We start from the raw sequence: 18,459 nt of genomic DNA, 5'->3' as shown, positions 1-18,459 counted from the left end.
ATCAGGCTGTGGAGAAGGGCTCAGTGAACACCCTACTGAATCAATGAACAAAGCTGCTGGGAGAAACCTGTACCCTGGGGCAGGCTGGGGCAGCCAGTGCTGCAATTCCCCTTTAGTCTGAGTCCTTGGTGCTCAACCACGGCTCTGCAGACCAACTTCAGAGCATTCACTGCCACTCTGGATGCTCCAAATGTCACCTTCTAACTGGGACGTTAGTTGGAAGTTGGGAAGACCTCTCAAACAGGGGGGTCAAGATCCAAAGCCCGACCCAGGGCTATCATGCTATGCCCCAGACTGGATACCGGAACTGGTAGGGAAGCAGTCAAGCCACTGGAGCCAATGACTAGGCACTGTTCTTATACCTGAGGGAGGCAGGAGATGAAACACGGCGTTTCTAGGGACAACACATGGTGTTGTATCTTTATTCTGTGTCTGGTCACAGCAAATCTCACACACTCAGAACTGCAGCCAGGCTGAGTGCCACGGGGCTACAAGCAGGTGGAGGAAAGGAAGACCGTCTATCTACTCTGTTGTTTGCAAACACTCTGGATGGAAAGCACAGATGCCCCACTAGGCACTCGGAGGTGACGAAGCCACATTCCCATCTCCAGACCCCAGAGGCATCTCTGAAGGGAGACAGAGTCTCACTTGGAGTTTCCAAAATCCAGGGCACCTGTGGAACCCGAGCCTGGTTCCAACAAGTCACTCTGAGTCCAGGCTCCACTGCTGACGGGAGCATCTGGAGCTGATGTCAAGGCAGTCTGGGGGCTGAAAAGGGCCTCAGGCTGGACCACAGAGCAGCCCGGGGAGGAAAGGGGCCCTGGGGCTCAGGGCCGACGATCCTTCCTGCGGAGCTTGTGTCCCACCTGGGAGCCCCGCTGAGCAGCTCTCACCAGGCCCTTGAATTGCCCCTGTAGCTTCATCTTCTTCCTGCAAGAGCAAGGAATAGGAGGGTCACGTCTCCCTGAGACCAGGCAGTCCCGCTTCCCTTAATGTCAGAAGATAGCCCCCGACCCCGACACCAGTTTGAACAAGGAGAAGGGGAGCTGCCAGGAGGTGGGCAGCATGTGATCAGCACAGAGCATGCCCTTTGTGTTTAACAGAGCAGTTCAAGTCAATAATACTTGAAGGTGCACGTGAACAAGTAAAAACAGAAAACTGGAAGAGACTTGAGCAGTCGAGTGGACAGTGTAATAAGCGCATGCCAGCCCAGCCTGCACACACCGTACCTGCGGTTGAGCTTGGTTCTGTTGAGGGGGATGTAGGCGTAGGGGTCGAGCCGACCCTTCTTCTTCACGTCACCCTTTGCTTTCTGCTCACCAGAGAAATAGAGTCAGTCGGGAGTGTGGGTTTCCCTTTCCACCCTTGCCCCGGTTGTGACAGGCCGTGTCCTCCCTTCCCGTCATTCTCTGCCTCAGGTGGCACCCAAGAGCTCCTGCACCCCCAGACGGCCACCCATCAGAGGCCTGGACCACAAGACATCTGTGTGCCCCTAGGTGTGGCCTCATGCTGGCTCCACAAAAGGTGCCCTTGGGGTGGTGATGGGCATTCTGCCCCAGAGCCCCTACCAGGGGAGCCCTCCCCCTGCCCCCAGCTCTTACCTTTGCCTTGTACTCAGCCCCGGGGATAGTCTTCTTGGCCACTGGGCGATGGATGCCAGAGCCTCCCGCTAAAGGGGGAACACAGAGGCCATGAGTCAGGCAAGGCCAGGGCACCTCCTCCTGGGAGAAGGCGACAGGCACCTTCTCAGAACGCTGCTGGGGAGATAAGTCACAGCCAGGACCAGACGGCTGTCCCCTAGCAACAAAGGACGAAGACCCTCCTCGAGAAAGGACTGGCCAGTGACTTGACAATCAGACCACTGGGCTCCTCAGGCTGATTCGAATCCACATAAACCTACCAGTGACCTCTGGGAAATATATATATTCTCGACTAACATAAAATAGCACACACTCTCCAAACTGGACCTTCACCATTTGTTCTAGAAGAAAGATCACAGGCTTTGAAATCAGGCAGACTGAGCTTCAACTCCAGGCAAGACTCTTAACTTCCTGGAGCCTCTTAGGCTTATTTGTCAAATGAGGCACTAAGGCTGGATCTCAATTCAGCTTCACAGCAACACCATGAGATAGAAAGGCAGCTCTCATCCCATTGTACAGACATGAAAACTGAGGCTTCAAGACTGAAGTGCTTCCAAAGTCGGTGTCATTTCCAGTCTGGACTTCCACACAGTCATGGATGGAATCCCATAGTGCTGACTGAGGACAGCTCTCTGAGATGACCCAGATGATCCTCCTTTACAGGTAAGAAGCCAGAAGCTCAGAGAGGTGGCATGACCAGGCCAAGGTCACACAGCTGAGAGCAGCTGGGCAAGCAGTCCTGAACCCAGGCTCCTGCTGCATTGTATGCTACTACCACTTCTTCACCACACCTTCTTAGAGCAGAGGAGGTGAGCTGGGATGTGGCCTGCGGGGCCAAGAAGTGGAAGGAGCCATGGCATTCTTCTACTGGTTGATGCCATGGGGCTGTGAGCAAACCCTTGCTACTGGGATCGGGGACTTCCTACACAAGGCCCTAGAACTCCAGATGCAGAGCAAGGGCCTGGGAGCAGGGACCCTGCAGGGGCTGCCTGGGGGGATGGAGGCAGAGGTGAGACCTCCCCTGGCTTTGGGCAGCCACCTTGGTACCTCTAGCAGCTACTCCAGGAGCTCAGGAACAACTGCACAGGGGGAATCCCTGGGCAGGCCTCTCAACTGCCACCCCCAGCACAGAACTAATCTGGCCTGACCCAAGGCCGCATAAGAGACACCCCCCAGAAGGGTGGGCTGCAAGTCTCAGAAAATCTTGGGTGGGTGGGCTTAGAGGCTTCCCAGAGGGGCTGGGGGATCTGTACACAGATCTAACCCCCAGGCCCCCTGGTCCTCAGCCCAGTCTTAGGTGACATATCAGGCAAACTTTGCTGGTGTCACCTGAGTGCAACCAGGCCTTGCAATCTCTTGGCTCTCCCTGCAACACACTCAGCCTAGTGCAGATGACAGTGCACCTGCTCCAACAGAGAAGACAGGAAGCCTCACCTTGGTACTGAGGGGGCGTCTCCAGCTCTTCGTCGTCAGCCTCTTTCTGCTTAAGCTTCTGATGCTTTTTCTATAAAGAAGCAACAAGCAAAGTTCATGAACAAGGGGACATGATCATACTCGCTAAGGGCAGCAGTAAAAGCAGTCATCGCCTGCATTAGCAGAAAAGGTTCCCTGCCAAGCACTTGATCCCCCACTTACAGATGATGACACTGAAGCTCAGAGAGGGCAAGTAACCATGCAAGGTCACACAGCTAGGCAGTGCAGACATGGGCTTACACTTTTAACAACCCCTGTGACCTTGGGCAGGCTGCTTACCTACCTCTGGAAACAGGAATGATAGAGTCCCCACCTCCTGGGAGGATCAGTGAGGCGACACGTGGGGCCCTTGGCACTCCCCAGCGGTAGGTACCCGACCCCACGTGGAGCCGGCCCGTGGCAGCTCAGAGGCTGGCTACTGCCCCTGCTGCCTGCACAGCATATGCCCTCGGGGGAGAGACAAGGGACCGTCTCTCTCCCTTCCTGGTGACAGCGCAGCCAACACCGAAGGAAGCACCAGGTGCTTCAGGGGACCCGAGCGCCCACCATGCCCTGCAAAGGGGTTGGCCGTGACATCGCAAGCTCCAGACTGCCTGCTATGCGCACTCCCAAGGCTCCACTGGGAAGTCAGGAAGCAAGGCAGGTGACTCTGTGGAGCAGGGAGATGGCGAGAAGCTATGAGGCCCAAGGCTTAGGTCTGAGGGCCCCGGCCCTGTAGCAGCAGGAATGACTACTCACACTCTTGACGCCTACGTCTTCCATCAGGTCAACCATCTCCTCATCCTCCCCTGGAGCCAAAAAGAGAGAGGTCTGTGATCATGCAGGGACCTCCCCACTCCGTCTTCCCGAAGCCCACAAATTTCAACCTGCCTCCTCCCGGCTCGTCAGGGTGCGGGGGCTGCCAACTGCAGCCCCAGGAGACTGGTCCTGTGGAGGACGAGATCCTGACTCCTGCCCTATCCTCCTCCCCATCCTGGGCCCCCTGGACAAAAGTCCCTCCAGGAAGTGGTGACCCGACTTCTAAAGTAAATACAGCTTTTTCTTTGGATACTCTAAGAAAGTGCCAGGTTTCCCGGGGAGCCAGGCACTCCTGCATACACTCCACTTCTCTAGGAAGACTGCCAGTTCCCCTACTTGAGAATCTTTCCCCTCCCCATGTGTGGGGACATAAAGAAGCGTGAACCAACAAAAAGCTCAGGCAACAAAAATAAAGATAAATAAATTAAGCTCCATTAAAAATGTTACACTTGTGTGTGTCAAAGATGAAGGTCCCAGGATGAAAAGGCAGCCTGGAGGATACGAAAGTATTTACAAATCATACATCTGATAAACGGTTACTCTCCAAGATAGTAAAAGATTGTGAAAAGAAGAGAAGCGAAAAGCAAAGAAGTAAAGGAAAGATATACCCATTTGAATGCAGAGTTCCAAAGAACAGCAAAGAGAGATAAGAAAGCCTTCCTCAGTGATCAATGCAAAGAAATAGAGGAAAACAATAGAATAGGAAAGACTAGAGATCTCTTCAAGGAAATTAGAGATACCAAGGGAACATTTCATGCAAAGATGTGCTCAATAAAGGACAGAAATGGTATGGACCTAACAGAAGTAGAAGATATTAAGAAGAGGTGGCAAGAATACACAGAACTATACAAAAAAGATCTTCACAACCCAGATAATCATGATGGTGTGATCACTCACCTAGAGCCAGACATCCTGTAATGTGAAGTCAAGTGGGCCTTAGGAAGTTATCACTATGAACAAAGCTAGTGGAAGTGATGGAATTCCAGTTGAACTATTTCAAATCCTAAAAGATGATGCTGTGCAAGTGCTGCACTCAATATGTCAGCAAATTTAGAAAACTCAGCAGTGGTCACAGGACTGGAAAAGGTCAGTTTTCATTCCAATCACAAAGAAATGCAATGCCAAAGAATGCTCAAACTACTGCACAATTGCACTCATCTCACACGCTAGTAAAGTAATGCTCAAAATTCTCCAAGCCAGGCTTCAACAATACATGAACCGTGAACTTCCAGATGGTCAAGCTGGTTTTAGAAAAGGCAGAGGAACCAGAGATCAAATTGCCAACATCCGCTGGATCATCAAAAAAGCAAGAGAGTTTCAGAAAACATCTATTTCTGCTTTATTGACTATGCCAAAGCCTTTGACTGAAGCAACAGTTAGAACTGGACATGGAACAACAGACTGGTTCAAAATAGGAAAAGAAGTATGTCAAGGCTGTATATTGTCAACCTGCTTATTTAACTTATATGCAGAGTACATCATGAGAAATGCTGGGCTGGAGGAAGCACAAGCTGAAATCAAGATTGCTGGGAGAAATATCAATAACCTCAGATATGCAGATGACACCACCATTATGGCAGAAAGTGAAGAAGAACTAAAGAGCCTCTTGATGAAAGGGAAAGAGGAGAGTGAAAAAGTTGGCTTAAAGCTCAACATTCAGAAAACTAAGATCATGGCATCCAATCCCATCACTTCATGGCAAATAGATGGGGAAACAGTGGAAACAGTGGCTGACTTTTTTGGGTTCCAAAATCACTGCAGATGGTGATTGCAGCCATGAAATTAAAAGATACTTACTCCTTGGAAGGAAAGTTATGACCAACCTAGACAGCATATTAAAAAGCAGAGACATTACTTTGTCAACAAAGGTCCATCTAGTCAAGGCTATGGTTTTTCCAGTAGTCGTGTATGGATGTGAGAGTTGGACTATAAAGAAAGCTGAGCACAGAAGAATTGATGCTTTTGAATGTGGTATTGGAGAAGACTCTTGAGAGTCCATTGGACTGCAAGGAGATCCAACCAGTCCATCCTAAAGGAAATCAGTCCTGGGTGTTCATTGGAAGGACTGATGTTGAAGCTGAAACGCCAATATTTTGGCTACCTGATTCAAAGAGCTGACTCATTTGAAAAGACCCTGATGTTGGGAAAGATTGAAGGCAGGAGGAGAAGGGGACAACAGAGGATGAGATGGCTGGATGGCATCACCGACTCAATGGACATGAGTTTGGGTAAACTCCGGGAGTTAGTGATGAACAGGGAGGCCTGGCGTGCTGCGGTCCATGGGGTCGCAAAGAGTCGGACACGACTGAGAGACTGAACTGAACTGAACTCCACGATAGAGAAAGAACTTCTACAGCTAAATAGGAAACAAACAACCCAATTCAAAAATGCACAAAGGACTCGAGTAGACATTTCTTCGAAAAGACAAATGGACAACAAACATGAAAAGACGCTAAACATCACTAATCATTGAGGAAATACAAATCAAAACTACCATGAGATACCACTTCAAACACTCCAAGATGTATACTATCAACAAAATACGAAACAGCAAGTGTTGGTGAGGATGTAAAGAAATTAAAACACTTGTGCACTGTTAGCAGGAATGTAAAACGGTACAGTTGTTGAAGAAAACAGTATGGCAGTTCCTCAAAAAATTAAAGACAGAACTACCACATGATCCACTTCTGGGCATATACCCAAGAGAATTGAAAGCAGGATCCTGAAGGGATATTTGTACATTTATGTACATAGCAGCACTATTTACAATAGTCAGAAAGTGGAAGCAATGCTTATGTCCACTATTGGATGATGAACAAACAAAATGCGGTCTAGATGTACAACAGAACAAGGTCAGCCTTCAAAAAGAAGGAAATTCTGACACGAGCTATGACATGGACGAACCTTGAGGACATTATGCTAAGTGAAATAAGCCAGTCACAAAAGCACAAACATTGAATGATTCCACTTATATGAGGTACCTCAACTCATATTCAAATTCACATTAATTCAGACAAAAACCAGAATGGTGGCTGTCAGGGGCTGGGGGAGGGGGAAGCGGGGAGTTGCCATTTCATGTGAACAAGAGTTTCAGTTTTGCGAGATGAAGAGTTCTGGAGATGGGCTGTGCAACAATGTGAGTGAACGGTACACTTAAAAAATAGTTAGGGAATTCCCTGGTGGTCCAGTGGTTAGAACTCTGTGCTTCCACCACAAGGGGCATGGGTTCCATCTCTGGTTGGGGACTCAGATCCTGCATGCCACGTGGTGCAGCAGGAAGGAAAAAAAAAAAAAGAAAAACACAAGAGAGAGAACTTTGAAATTGATCAGCTGGAAGGAAGACAAAGTGAACTGAACCCAATGTCACAGGAAGCGTGTGACCAAGTATGGAACCTGGGTGGTCCCTGGGCTTGTGGGGAGTTCTGAGGGAACACAGCTAAGGCCAAGGGACTGTGGGAAGGCCACATTAAGGACTTGCACTTGATCTTAGAGTGGAGAGGGTCTGGGAAGATGGAGGAGGGGCCGAGGCGGGGCACATTCAGTGTCAGGAATCCATGCAAGAAGGGAGCAAGGAGATGGGATACACTGAGATGAGAAGGGGGCAGTGAGAGGCCAGATCAGGAGAGAATTAGTGTCTCCACATCCACCCCCAGCAAGTCTACCATTTCATCTTTATAACCACCCTCTCAGGTCAGTGCTGGTGTTACACCCACTGTGGGGTGAGGAAACTGAGGCACAGGGAGGTTAAGGGACTGTCCACCGTCACATAGCTGGTCAGTCTAGCGGCACGGGCAGCGGTGACAGTGCTAGTTGAGAGGCTGCAGTGTGCCGGCGGTGAGAACCAAAATAAAGAGGAAGACATAAATTTTAGAAGACCTAGGCTTTTGTGATCTTACATGATACGGAGAGAGAAATGTGCAGAGAGGGAACAGGAAAGACCAAACAGGACTTGGAGGTGTTACACCTGAGCTGCCCTGGACAACAGGAGACAGTGACTCGGGAAGTTGGGAGGGGCTGGCTCTTTTCAAGCTCTAAATGAACTTCCAGACCTCAGCCAAGTTTACACTTGGAATTTAAAAAAAAATTTTTTTTTAAAGGAGGAGGATAAGCAAATAGAACAAAACAGAAGAGAGATCAAGAGAGTGTATGACACAGGCTAAGAGGAAGTACTGCCTTTTGAAAGTTTTGTTTGAATTATGAACTATTGAATAAGTAGCTGAGTTACAACATAAAAAGATTTCTTAATGTGGTCAGCAAAGTTTGAGAAACTCAAAAAACTTGAGAAACAAAAAAAAGTTGCCTGAGATACAAGCTCCTTATATCTGTTTTCACCTATGCTTCCCCAAAGATGGTCACTGACTGAATGACCAGATGAGTGAATGGACGCATAAGCAAATGCATGCAGCCTTGGCCCCTCCCGCGGGGGCACCCACCTTTGGCGCCTTCCTCTTCCTCCATCTTGGCGTTGGCATCCTCCTCCTCTCGGATGATCAACCGGCCATCGGCGCTCACCTTGAAGCCGTGGTCCTTCTTCTTGCCCCGGCCCGGCCCAGGCTGCGTGGCTGGTGGGGCAGAGTCAGGCGGTGAAGAGGTGGCAGGCCAGTCCTAACTTGCTCACACCCTCATCATAACCCTCAAGGCCCAGGTCTGTGCCTTGGGTGGGAACCCGCAGCACAACCGTGTGTGTATGTGAGAGGTGAGGGTGCCCACTGGCCTCCCTAGAGGCCATCCTACTTCCGAACTTAGCCCGAGGCAAGCCTGTCCTCTGCGCCCATGGGCCAGCCACTTCTTGCTCACCCAGGACTCGCTGGGCCACCTTGGGGTCCAGGAAGTTGAGGGGCTCGTCCCCGCCTCCCTCCTTCAGCCACGCCCGGCTCCTCTGGCGGGCCAGTCTCCGCTGCTCCTTGCCCCGACTCCGCTCCTCCTCCTCATCTTCCTCATCCTCGGAGTCGGCCAAAATCTCCTCGATGCTAAGGATAGAGAAGCCCCAAGTCAGGGAGCTCCAGGAGAGGCAGGGTGGCTGGGCACGGCCTGGGCAGGCTTCAGGCGGGGGGAGACCAGGTCCCCAGGACCTGGCCACAGGGCTCACCTGTCGCCTTTGCCCTGGACGGGTTCCTCCTCCTCCTCTTCTTCCTCTTCCACGGAGGCCTGGTTGAGGGCCCGGTGTTTCTTGGCCCGGGACTCTGCTTTCCGGATGTTTACCAGGACTTTGTGGTACTCCTCCGGCAGCAGTTTCTTCACCAGCTCGAACCTGGGGGGAGGGGGACACACAGGTGAGCAGTGAGGTGCTGCGGACAGACAGTGTGGTCCAGAGTGAGGGGTCCAGCCGGAGCCCTTCCAGTGCCCTGGCCCAGTGCCTTCTTGGCAGCGGTCCTGGTGGGACTGGAAGTCCCTCCACTTCTCCCCCGCTCCCTCCCGGTCAGGGCACAGACCCGAACTTGCGGATGAACTTGGTGAACAGGTTCCGAAGCTTCATGCGGAAGTGCCGCCGCATGTCGTCCGAGAGCTTTCCGATGGCGCCCATCTGCGGGGCAGAGCACAGGCTTGAGGGGAGGAGGCACCCTGCCCCGTTTGTCCCCAACCCCACGGGCTTCCCCTGGTTCCACGCTTCCTGTCTGCTTCTCTGTATTAATCTCTGGCTGGACTTCTTTCCAGCCTTCATGAGGTCTGGACTGAGAACCGTGTGGCCAGCAGGTGTCATCTGCGGTGTCCCTCCATGGGGCTCCTCTCAAGGCTTGTATTGACCCCTGTCACTCACAGACAAGTCACCGCCTAGACCGTTCCGCCAATCCATGGCCCCAGTTAGGTGGCAGGCTTTAGCGGGAGGGGGTAGGCTGTCCTGCCTCTCATCTGCCCCTTCTTGCCTTGACCCAACCCAAGGCCAGATGCAAAGGCAATTGAGAGCCCTGATGTGACTCAACCCAGCTTCAAGTGGGAAAGTGAGGTGGCGGGCGCAGGGGACAGTGGGCTCAGAAGACAGTCCCAGCTTGCTGCACCCCTTGTGCCCAACAGGAGGGGGCCAGGGACCCAGCACCAGAGGGTTCTTCAGGGACCCGATACCAGCAGGGGCATCCAAAGGAGTCTTCTCAAACCCAGAAGATCACAATGAAGAGGGAAAATGCAAAGGGAGCTTTGGGGGCTGCCCAGGGAAAGCCCAGACTGCAGCTCTGTTCCCAGGACTACTCTCACCTGCGCTGTGGACAGGGGAAATCTGGCCTTGGTTGGCCATCTAAGACAAGGGGTGGCCCTACCCACTGGCTCTGCCCTGCAGAGCCCCCCCCTGCTGCTATGGAAGGGCCGTGGGGGGATGACAAGAGGCGGCCTGGGCGCTGTGCCCCTTTACCTCCACCACCAGCCCCTCCAGGGCTCCTGCATGACCTTCTGCTGCACAAGACAGCATGTGGCTAAAAAAGTGTCTGAAGCCGCCTGTCCTCAAGGCCCCACTGGGTCTCTGCCGGCAGCCCTCGGGCCATGTTGCCACGGCCGAGGGGAAGGGGACGCTCACCACCAGCTGCACGTGCTTGGCCAGGCACACCACGTCCATGACGACCACTGCCACCTTGATGAAGCCCAGCGCCGACTTCACCACGTCGCGGGTACGCGAGGCCAGGAGCAGACACACGTTCTCCAGCAGCTGCTCCACTGTGCTGGTGCCCATTAGACCTGTGGTGGCCAGAGGGCCACTGTCAGGGACACCGGGAACCCCACGCAGACCCCAGGCCCCAGCGGGGCCAGAAGAGTGGGAGTTGACCCCTGAGGGGCTTCAGTGTGCCCGGCAAAGGACTAGACCCTTTCCATGAATATCTCCTCTAGTCCCTCAGCCACCCTATGAACAGGTGCTATGCTTTTCCCCTGTTTTAGAGATGAGAGAGTAAGGTTCCAGGAGAATTCTGAGTTTGTTCAGGGTTTCACAAGGCTGATAAGCAGAACCTTAACTAAGATCTGGGCAAGGGATCTAACCGCCCCCTACCCCTACCCTCCGGGACTCTGACAGTAGAATACTGGCAGCTGCGGAAGGAGGAAGGCCGAGCTAGGCAGCAGAGAAGGTGGGAGGCAGCTGGGCTCAGGTCCAGCTCTTCATCCTCCCTCCCAGGACCACTCTCCATTCTGGCAGCCACCCTGTCCTGACTTCCTGGGCATTGTCCTACCCCGAGGGCTTCCCAGGCCTTCAAGGAAATAGCCTTTACCTTTAAACTCGAAGAGGAGGTGGGTCAGGGCCAGGATGCTGCAGCTGACCATGGTCACTGCGCCCACGAGGCCGGGGTAAATGAGGACGAGGTAGCGCTGCAGGGCCTCTGGGGGGCAGAGAGCAGGAGGAGTTGCCGGGGCAGAGCCCCCTGTGTGCGCTGCATCATGGGCCCACCAGGAAGGAGGAATTCCAGCCAGAGAGGAGCAGCCTGCCCGGGGCCAGGGCCAGACAGCTCACACTACCTCATCTCTCTGACTAGTGGCTGAGGGGTGCCTCCTCCCCCAGGCTGGGAGCAGAGCATCCATCCCAGCCCCAGGTCACCCAGGCCTCACCTTCCTGGTTTGGGCCAAACCGAAGGAAAGCGTGGCCCATCTCCACCAGCAGCGCGAAAGCATTCTTCCGAGCTCCCACCGAGACCTCCTTGGTACAGAGGATCACCTGCCAGGACAGCCCCATTAGCATGGGCTCCCCAAGCTGGCCACCCCAGGGCTGGCAGCCTGAGGCAGAGGGACCAGGTAAGGGCGCTCATGCTCCCCGGCCACTCCCACTCCCAAATCTGCCCTCCCGGATCCCAGCAGACCTTCAGGAGCCACATTCACACATGCACTCCATCTCTCCCACCCCCCACACCCCTCACCTCCGGGACAAGGGCACTGATGAATTCCTCATGCTCAGCCGAAAGCTTCTTCACAATATGTATTAGGCACTTCAAACGGGGCTGCAGGACAGGGCGATAACAGTCAGGACCCTCAATGCCACCTTCACCCCGGAAGCCCCCTAAAGTGTCTCCAGGCAGGTCCTCCCCCAGTGTTGCCCATCCACCCTCGGGCGGAGTGGGGCCCCTGGAGTCCTCACCCTCTTGGCGGGCGAGGAGGTGCTCCGCAGCGAGTCCAGCAGGGTCTTCTTCAGGTCGTCCAGGTGGCTCTGCACGAAGCGGGCCCCGGGGCCCTGGGGGCTGGCACACACCTCCTCCAGCACACGGTAGGCCTTCTTCTGTACCCCGTGGGCCTTGCTCTGGGAAGGTGTGTGATGGACAGGGTGAGAAAGGAGGCTGGGGCGGCCTCCCATCCATCCACCCGCCGCAACCGTCACTCAGGCCAGTAACACCCACAGAGCAGCCACATGAGCTGTGACCGGCCCTGGAGGGGACCCAGCAAAGCCCGCCCTCTGGAGCTTGTGACACCCCACTAGAGGGGAGGGAGACCAGAGACGGTGAGAGGTTGACTCTGGGCCAGGCAGGGGACGCCAGGGGAAGTGAAGCCCCCCTCCCTCCCTTCTGCTCTTCCAGGGACACCTCTCTGGAGGTGGGGTGACCCTGCCCTAGACTTGTGTGTCCGCCTGCACGTTCCACCAGGGCACTGCTCACACTGCTGGGTAACTGCTTATTACACATTGCAGTGGTGACAGTTTTCAGGAGGTCATGCTGGCCTGACTCTTGCCTGGCGGTTAGCCGCAGCAGGCAGGGGACGGGCTAAGGCCCACAAGGGCTGCTGTGTCTGGAACTCTTAAAGCCACCTAATGAGGCCTGAGTGGCAGCAGGGGGATGAGGTTGGGTGGAGTGAAGGGTAGGCCAAGCGGGGATGGGCCCAGTGAGTGAGTTAGGTCTCAGTTCTGCAAGGGGCATCTTTGAGCAGCTGAGGCCTCAACATGGCATCCACATGACAAGAATCTAGGACTAGATAGGTACAGAGGGCAGCCATGCCACAAGAAACTAGATGAAGACCCAGTCTTGGGTGGCAGCAAGGCATAGAGACAGAGAGACATCCCCCTACACACACACACCACAAGGAGCCCCCATTTGCCCCAGGTGTGGTCGTGCGGGGCTCCTGGCCTCCATGGCTCACCTCTAGGTAGGGCCGGATGGTGGAGTAGAGCTTGCTGATGGCAGCTTCATCAGCATGGGGCGCCAAGGCCACAACCAGGTCCAGGACAGACAACCTGCTCGGCGACAGGAGACCAAGGAGGGGCTTAGCGGAGGCTGGGGAAGGGCGTGGGCGTGGACTATCTGTGTCCTCGTGTCTACTGGGGACGGAGGAGGTGGGCAAGGTCAGGGGGAGGAGGACAAGAGGCCTCGAAGGAGCCCATGAAAAATCACTGCCTGTACCTAATTCAGCACTCATAAGATATCAGCTTCTGTTCCTGACACTTGACATGTGTCAACACCTTCGATCCTCATAGCAACTCTACTGCAGGTACTATCATTATGCCCATTTTACAGATGAGGGCTCAGAGTAGATAACTAACTTGTCCAAGGTCACAGCTCATAAGTGGCAGAGCTGGGATTTGAACCTGCGCAGCATGTCTCCATGGTCCTGGCCCATCCCTAGCAGACTACAGTGCCGCTCTGGGAAGGAGGAGCCGGTAAGGCCTCATGGAGGAGCTGGGTCATTCAATACCTCAAGACGTTCCTAAATAATTCCAGAGAGAAACACAGGGCTTCTGCTAGCATGCCCTGGGTTGCCCCAGTTCAAGTGGGGTACTCACCTGGTGAAGTCAGAGCTAGAGGGGTCCAGCACCTTCTCACTGGCTTTTTCCAGGAAACTGTTCACCAGCTGGCAGCCCAAAGGGGTAAGGAGATGGTTGTTCAGGAGAAAATACAAACACACACACACACAAGAGAAAATTCAAAGCGCAGCAGGTCACAGAACTATCCCCTCGTCTCTGTCCCCTCCTCTCTTCCCTATTTGGGCCCCAAGCCCAGTGCACTGCTGCCATGTGGCCCCCTGTTCTTCTGGGGGCAGAGGTCCAAGTGAGTCATGGTGGGTGGAGTCTCAACCTTTCCAACACCCCCAACCACCCCTCACCTACCGGAGACCGTTCCTCCCGCTCCTCCACCAGCTCACCTGAGGCTCAGTAATGGTGAGGTAAGTTTTGATGGTTTCCAGCACGGCCCGCCGAGGAGCTGGGGTATCTCCGGCTGCAACAGGCTGCCCGTACAGGTTGAATAGGATGGGCAGAAAGTTCTTGGCAAAGCGGCTCACTTCGGCACGATCGGCCTCTGGCAGAAAGACCAAAGTTTGCACAAAAGGGGCAGAACATGATCCCACCTCCATGGCCACTGGGGCTACAGCCCAGAGGCCTTCTTTTGGGGGACCTGTGATGGGACGAGAGGTCTGGGGTTCTCTGGGACAGGAGAGGCTGAGGCCTGAGCACAGAGAATGGGGCCACCCCAGTCTATGGGGCCAGCGAAGGACCAGCCCCACATAAAGGCTGAACAACTGCCAGCACGTTGAGAGTAAAGGGAGAAAGGGGGCAGTTTTCAGCGTCCCATCAACTCCTCGGGTCCCCAGCAGACACTCAGATCCTTGCAGAGGATGAGTGATAGCTCAGGCAACGAGCAGGCCAGACAGGGTCAGGGAACTCACGCCTCAGCAGCCATCCTCCACCAGGCCTGACCCCACACGTACCTGCCTCACAGCCCTTGGTGATGAGGGTGCGCAGGGCCTGGCACACAGTGACCCTCAGGTCTGGGCGCTCGCTGATGGCCGTGCCCAGAGTCCGTGCCAGCCCTTTGAAGGCAGCAGCCACATCCGTGGGCCTCGTGCAGAACCCAGGCAGGAGGGTCCAGATCTGGAGAGGGAGGGGATGACCGAGGAAGGTGACGCCCGGCAACCCTGTGCCCACCTGTCCTCCCCACGTCCCCCAGCGGACCCCTTACCTGCCACTGTAGCGTGTCATAGATCTTGGACTCCACTGTGCTGCCTGCCTGGGCCAGGTCCATTGCTAGAGTGACACAGGACACAATCTGACCCTGGGCACACTCCTGGCCAACAGGCCTCATCTTTACCTACACCAAAAGCCCACTGATGCAGAAGGAATTTGGGTGATTCCTCCGCTCCACAGATGAAACACTTATTAAACAAATACCTGTTTGTTTGGAAAAACTAAAAAGACCTGTGTAAAATAGAAAGCGATGTCTGCCCACCGTCTTTCCCCGCCAATCTTCCTCCTCGCTTCTGTTTTTGTCACATTTCTCCAAACACATGCACACTTTTAAAAACATAAAAGTATGCTGTACTATACATACTGTTCTGAAACCTTGTTTTACTGGACAATAAAGTTGGCAACATTTGTTGAATAACTTTCTACAAGGCAGGATGAGTACCATGCACTTTGATTATTCATTTAATCCTCACACCATCACAATTACTGTCCTCATTTCACAGATGAGGTGCAGACCCAAGGTGGGGGGGATAAACCTGCCTGACATCACCAAACTGTAGAGTGGCCGAGCTGAGATCTGAATATAATCTGTTCAGCTCACCATGGGCTACACAAGTCCATCCCCACATCAGGTCTGTCTTTCTTTATAGTGAGCACTGTGTGTCCCATGGGGGGCTTTACCATGACTGCCTTCACTGGAGCCCCCCTGAGGGATGTGGGGCTGTCAGGACGTGTACTGGGAACAGCTCTGCATGTGTACATCGGTGTGTACCTGTCTCCCGTGGTGGGAGATGAGGCCCCTGTCTGCCCGTCTCAGGGCAGGGTCCTGTAATGGGGACCTGGCCATGCCTCAGGCCCCACTGATGACGGCGCTCTAGCACTGGCCAAGCACCCACTTGGCCCGGGGAGGCTGCCGCCCATCCGAAGGCTGAGGTGCTGGAGCAGGAGCCCTTCCCAACCCCTCCAGGACTGCAGTGGGCCCACGGTACCTTTCCTCTTCAGGGTGGTGGCCAGAGGCAGGAAGTAAGCGGTAAAGAAACCAAGTCGTGTTTCCCGGACGTGGTCTCGGATGACGGGCAGCAGCCAGCTCCGGGGGAAATCCAGAGTCTCTCTGGGAAGAGGGAGGGAATGCCCGGTGAGAGAGAGGTGACGGCCTGGAGCCGTCCTCCGCGGACGCACGGAGCAGCACAGGCCCTGTTCCGCCCTCTCCTGCTGACCATCGCACACAGAGCTGCCACCCAGGGCGTGGACACCCTCCCAGGAGACCAGCTGCGTGGCTCTCCTGGGGCTGGGATGGAGGCCAGGCAGGGCCGCACTTACTCCGAGCCGTCGATTTCCAAAGGCACGGCCTCTAAAACCACCTCGGGGCCCATGCTGGCCACCGCAGCCCCCACCGCGCGGTCCAGAGCTGCCGTGTGGGGGAAGTGGGGGGAGAGGCGCAGGTCACACAGCGACTGCAGGCACTAGAGCACGGAGACAAGGACCAGGCGTGAGACGGGCGTGCAGGGCAGGCACCACGGCTGAGTCTGGGCCACAGGCTCCAAGAGGATGAGGTCAGGAGCGCGGGGCCCAGGTTATGCTCCCTTGGAAGTCAAGGACCAACAAACAAAGTTAACCTGTCCTTGACCCCTCCTCAATGCCTCAGGATTTTGTATTTGTTAGTAACATGTAAAAATCGGGAGATTTTACATACAAATGTAGAGTTCCAGTTTATCTAGAAAAATGGGGAAGGTTGGGTAGTGCAGACCCACACGTACTATTAGTAAATTACTGGGTGCTGTGGAGTGTCTGCCCCCCGAGACAGAGCTGCACCCTCTGGCTCCCCATAGTCCCCCAAAGCCCTGCTGCGAGCCTCACTCCTTGGGGACCTCTCCAAGCAGTCTGATTTGCCAACCTAATCTGGTAGCGCCCAGATCAGGCCTCTGAAGGCAGCCCCCACCCTCCCAAGGTGGCTCCTTTCGTCCCACCAGCATCAGGGGGAGGTAGTGAGGGGGGCCCACGAGGCCTGGAGCTGCTCCACTGCTGGAGAGGTCTGCAGCCTGTCCTTGGGCCCCCACCTGCTCCGGGAGCTAAGGAGGACCTCTGGGTGATCCCTGAGCTTTACATGGCTTCCTCTGGGCCCCAGTAACCTCCCCAGGACTTAAGGCTGCTTAACATGCTATGCTCACTTGTTATAGGAAATTTGAAGAATTAAAACAAAACAGATAGAGGTGAGGAAGAATCACACTAGTTCCCTGTGAGTTTTAAAACCATCACCTCCAGGCAAGACTAGCAAGCAGGCATTAGGGGGTGGGGGTGGGGGGGGTGGTTCTGTCCCTCTTCTCGTTCCTTCCATGTTGGCCCAGTCACCTTCCTGGGGACACAGTACTGAGCACCTGCTGTGGGCCCTTGGCGTGGATGAAGGTGGGTAGGGAGTGTGGATGAAGTGCAGACGTAACAGAGACACATGCCCCTCCAAGAGGTCATGGTCTAACAGCCCCAGCGCCACCTCCTGCCCTGGCCCAGCCGCTCCCCCACTCACCTTCTTCATCACAGGATGGGCCTGCCTCCCACAGGCTTCGAAGAAGACACACAGCAGCTGCAGCACAGAGCTCCATGCTGCATGGAATCTGTACGTCAGGCCCTCCTCCACTGCCCTGCCAAGGGAGTGGGCAGTCAGGGTCACGCAAGTCCATGGCTGGCACCAGGAACTACTGACCACAGCGAGGGTAGGGCTCCAGGGAAGGCCAAGGGGGGAGAACTAGTATTTATCAAGTGCCCTCTATGCTAAGAATCTCATTTATATAATCCTCACACTTCCAGAAAAGGCTGTGAGGTTATTTGTTCCATCCTCAGATGCTGGGAAAGATTGAGAGCAGGAGAAGGGGTTGACAGAGGATGAGATGGTTGGATGGCCTCATTGACCTGAGTTTGAGCAAACTCCGGGAGATAGTGAAGGACAGGGAAGCCTGGCATGCTGCAGTCCATGGGGTCACAAAGAGTTAGACACAACTTAGTGACTGAACAACAACAACAGATGGGGAAACTGAGGCTCAGAGAGACTAAGTACCCTTCACTGAGCCTCCAAAGCCCATGCTTTCTCAGTCTGACCAGAGGTAGGAAGCTGGGGTAGGAACAGGTGGTCTGGATAAGAGGGAGGGAAGCTGCCACAGTGGAGGCGGGCAGGGCGCCAGCCCTTTCTGGCCTATGCACACTGGGTTCAGTTCATCTCTCAAGGCTGAGCTTCAGAGGCTTCAGGCAAGAATGGCTAATAGGGGTCAGTGTGGGGAAAGAGGGGAGTTGGGGGTGGGGTGGAGGTAGAACAGCTCTACTCAGTTTTCCAGAAACTTCACTCCAGGTCTTCGCAAGGAACAGAGCCCAGAGCACACCCCAGAGCTGAGCAGACAGACCCAGAGGGGACACCAGGTACCCGGGCCCCCTGGTGCTCCGAGGCTCCTCGCTGGTGGCGGGGAGGACGAGGTGGCCGCCTCTGTGAACGGCCCCTCTCACAGTGGTGTAGAGGGCAGCCCAGCACTAAGAGCGGACTCTGCAGTCAGGCTGCCACTTAGCAGCTCAGCCTTCCCAACCTGTAAAACGGGGCCGGCACCTATCTCCTGGAACCACAGAACTACCAGTAGTTTCTATTTATTGGTGCTTGACTACACAGTGGGCACTATCCTGCAGACTTTACATTTAAGACCTCATCAGTCCTCACCT

General features: G+C 54.6%; 1 protein-coding gene across 1 annotated transcript in view; it reads right to left on the bottom strand.

Moving 5' to 3' along the window:
- Positions 1-391: 391 nt before the first annotated feature.
- RRP12 (ribosomal RNA processing 12 homolog) overlaps positions 392-18,459 on the bottom strand; it is a 28,644-nt gene continuing 10,576 nt past the window's right edge. Inside the window, exons 13-34 of the mRNA XM_043476382.1 lie at positions 17,285-17,399; positions 16,084-16,226; positions 15,753-15,874; positions 14,759-14,823; positions 14,508-14,670; positions 13,944-14,098; positions 13,585-13,652; positions 12,945-13,038; positions 11,956-12,114; positions 11,738-11,818; positions 11,433-11,538; positions 11,099-11,206; positions 10,417-10,574; positions 9,344-9,435; positions 9,001-9,162; positions 8,709-8,881; positions 8,345-8,473; positions 3,852-3,901; positions 3,075-3,144; positions 1,602-1,669; positions 1,230-1,312; positions 392-930 (exon numbers count right to left, since the gene is read on the bottom strand). Of these exons, the coding sequence (XP_043332317.1) occupies positions 828-930; positions 1,230-1,312; positions 1,602-1,669; positions 3,075-3,144; positions 3,852-3,901; positions 8,345-8,473; positions 8,709-8,881; positions 9,001-9,162; positions 9,344-9,435; positions 10,417-10,574; positions 11,099-11,206; positions 11,433-11,538; positions 11,738-11,818; positions 11,956-12,114; positions 12,945-13,038; positions 13,585-13,652; positions 13,944-14,098; positions 14,508-14,670; positions 14,759-14,823; positions 15,753-15,874; positions 16,084-16,226; positions 17,285-17,399 (2,467 nt within the window). The 3' untranslated portion in view covers positions 392-827. The remainder of the gene's footprint in view (positions 931-1,229; positions 1,313-1,601; positions 1,670-3,074; positions 3,145-3,851; positions 3,902-8,344; positions 8,474-8,708; positions 8,882-9,000; positions 9,163-9,343; positions 9,436-10,416; positions 10,575-11,098; positions 11,207-11,432; positions 11,539-11,737; positions 11,819-11,955; positions 12,115-12,944; positions 13,039-13,584; positions 13,653-13,943; positions 14,099-14,507; positions 14,671-14,758; positions 14,824-15,752; positions 15,875-16,083; positions 16,227-17,284; positions 17,400-18,459) is intronic.

This window comes from Cervus canadensis, chromosome 8 (assembly GCF_019320065.1).
Source record: "Cervus canadensis isolate Bull #8, Minnesota chromosome 8, ASM1932006v1, whole genome shotgun sequence".
Taxonomy (NCBI): Eukaryota; Metazoa; Chordata; class Mammalia; order Artiodactyla; family Cervidae; genus Cervus; species Cervus canadensis.
This window is presented reverse-complemented; position numbering and strand designations above follow the sequence as displayed.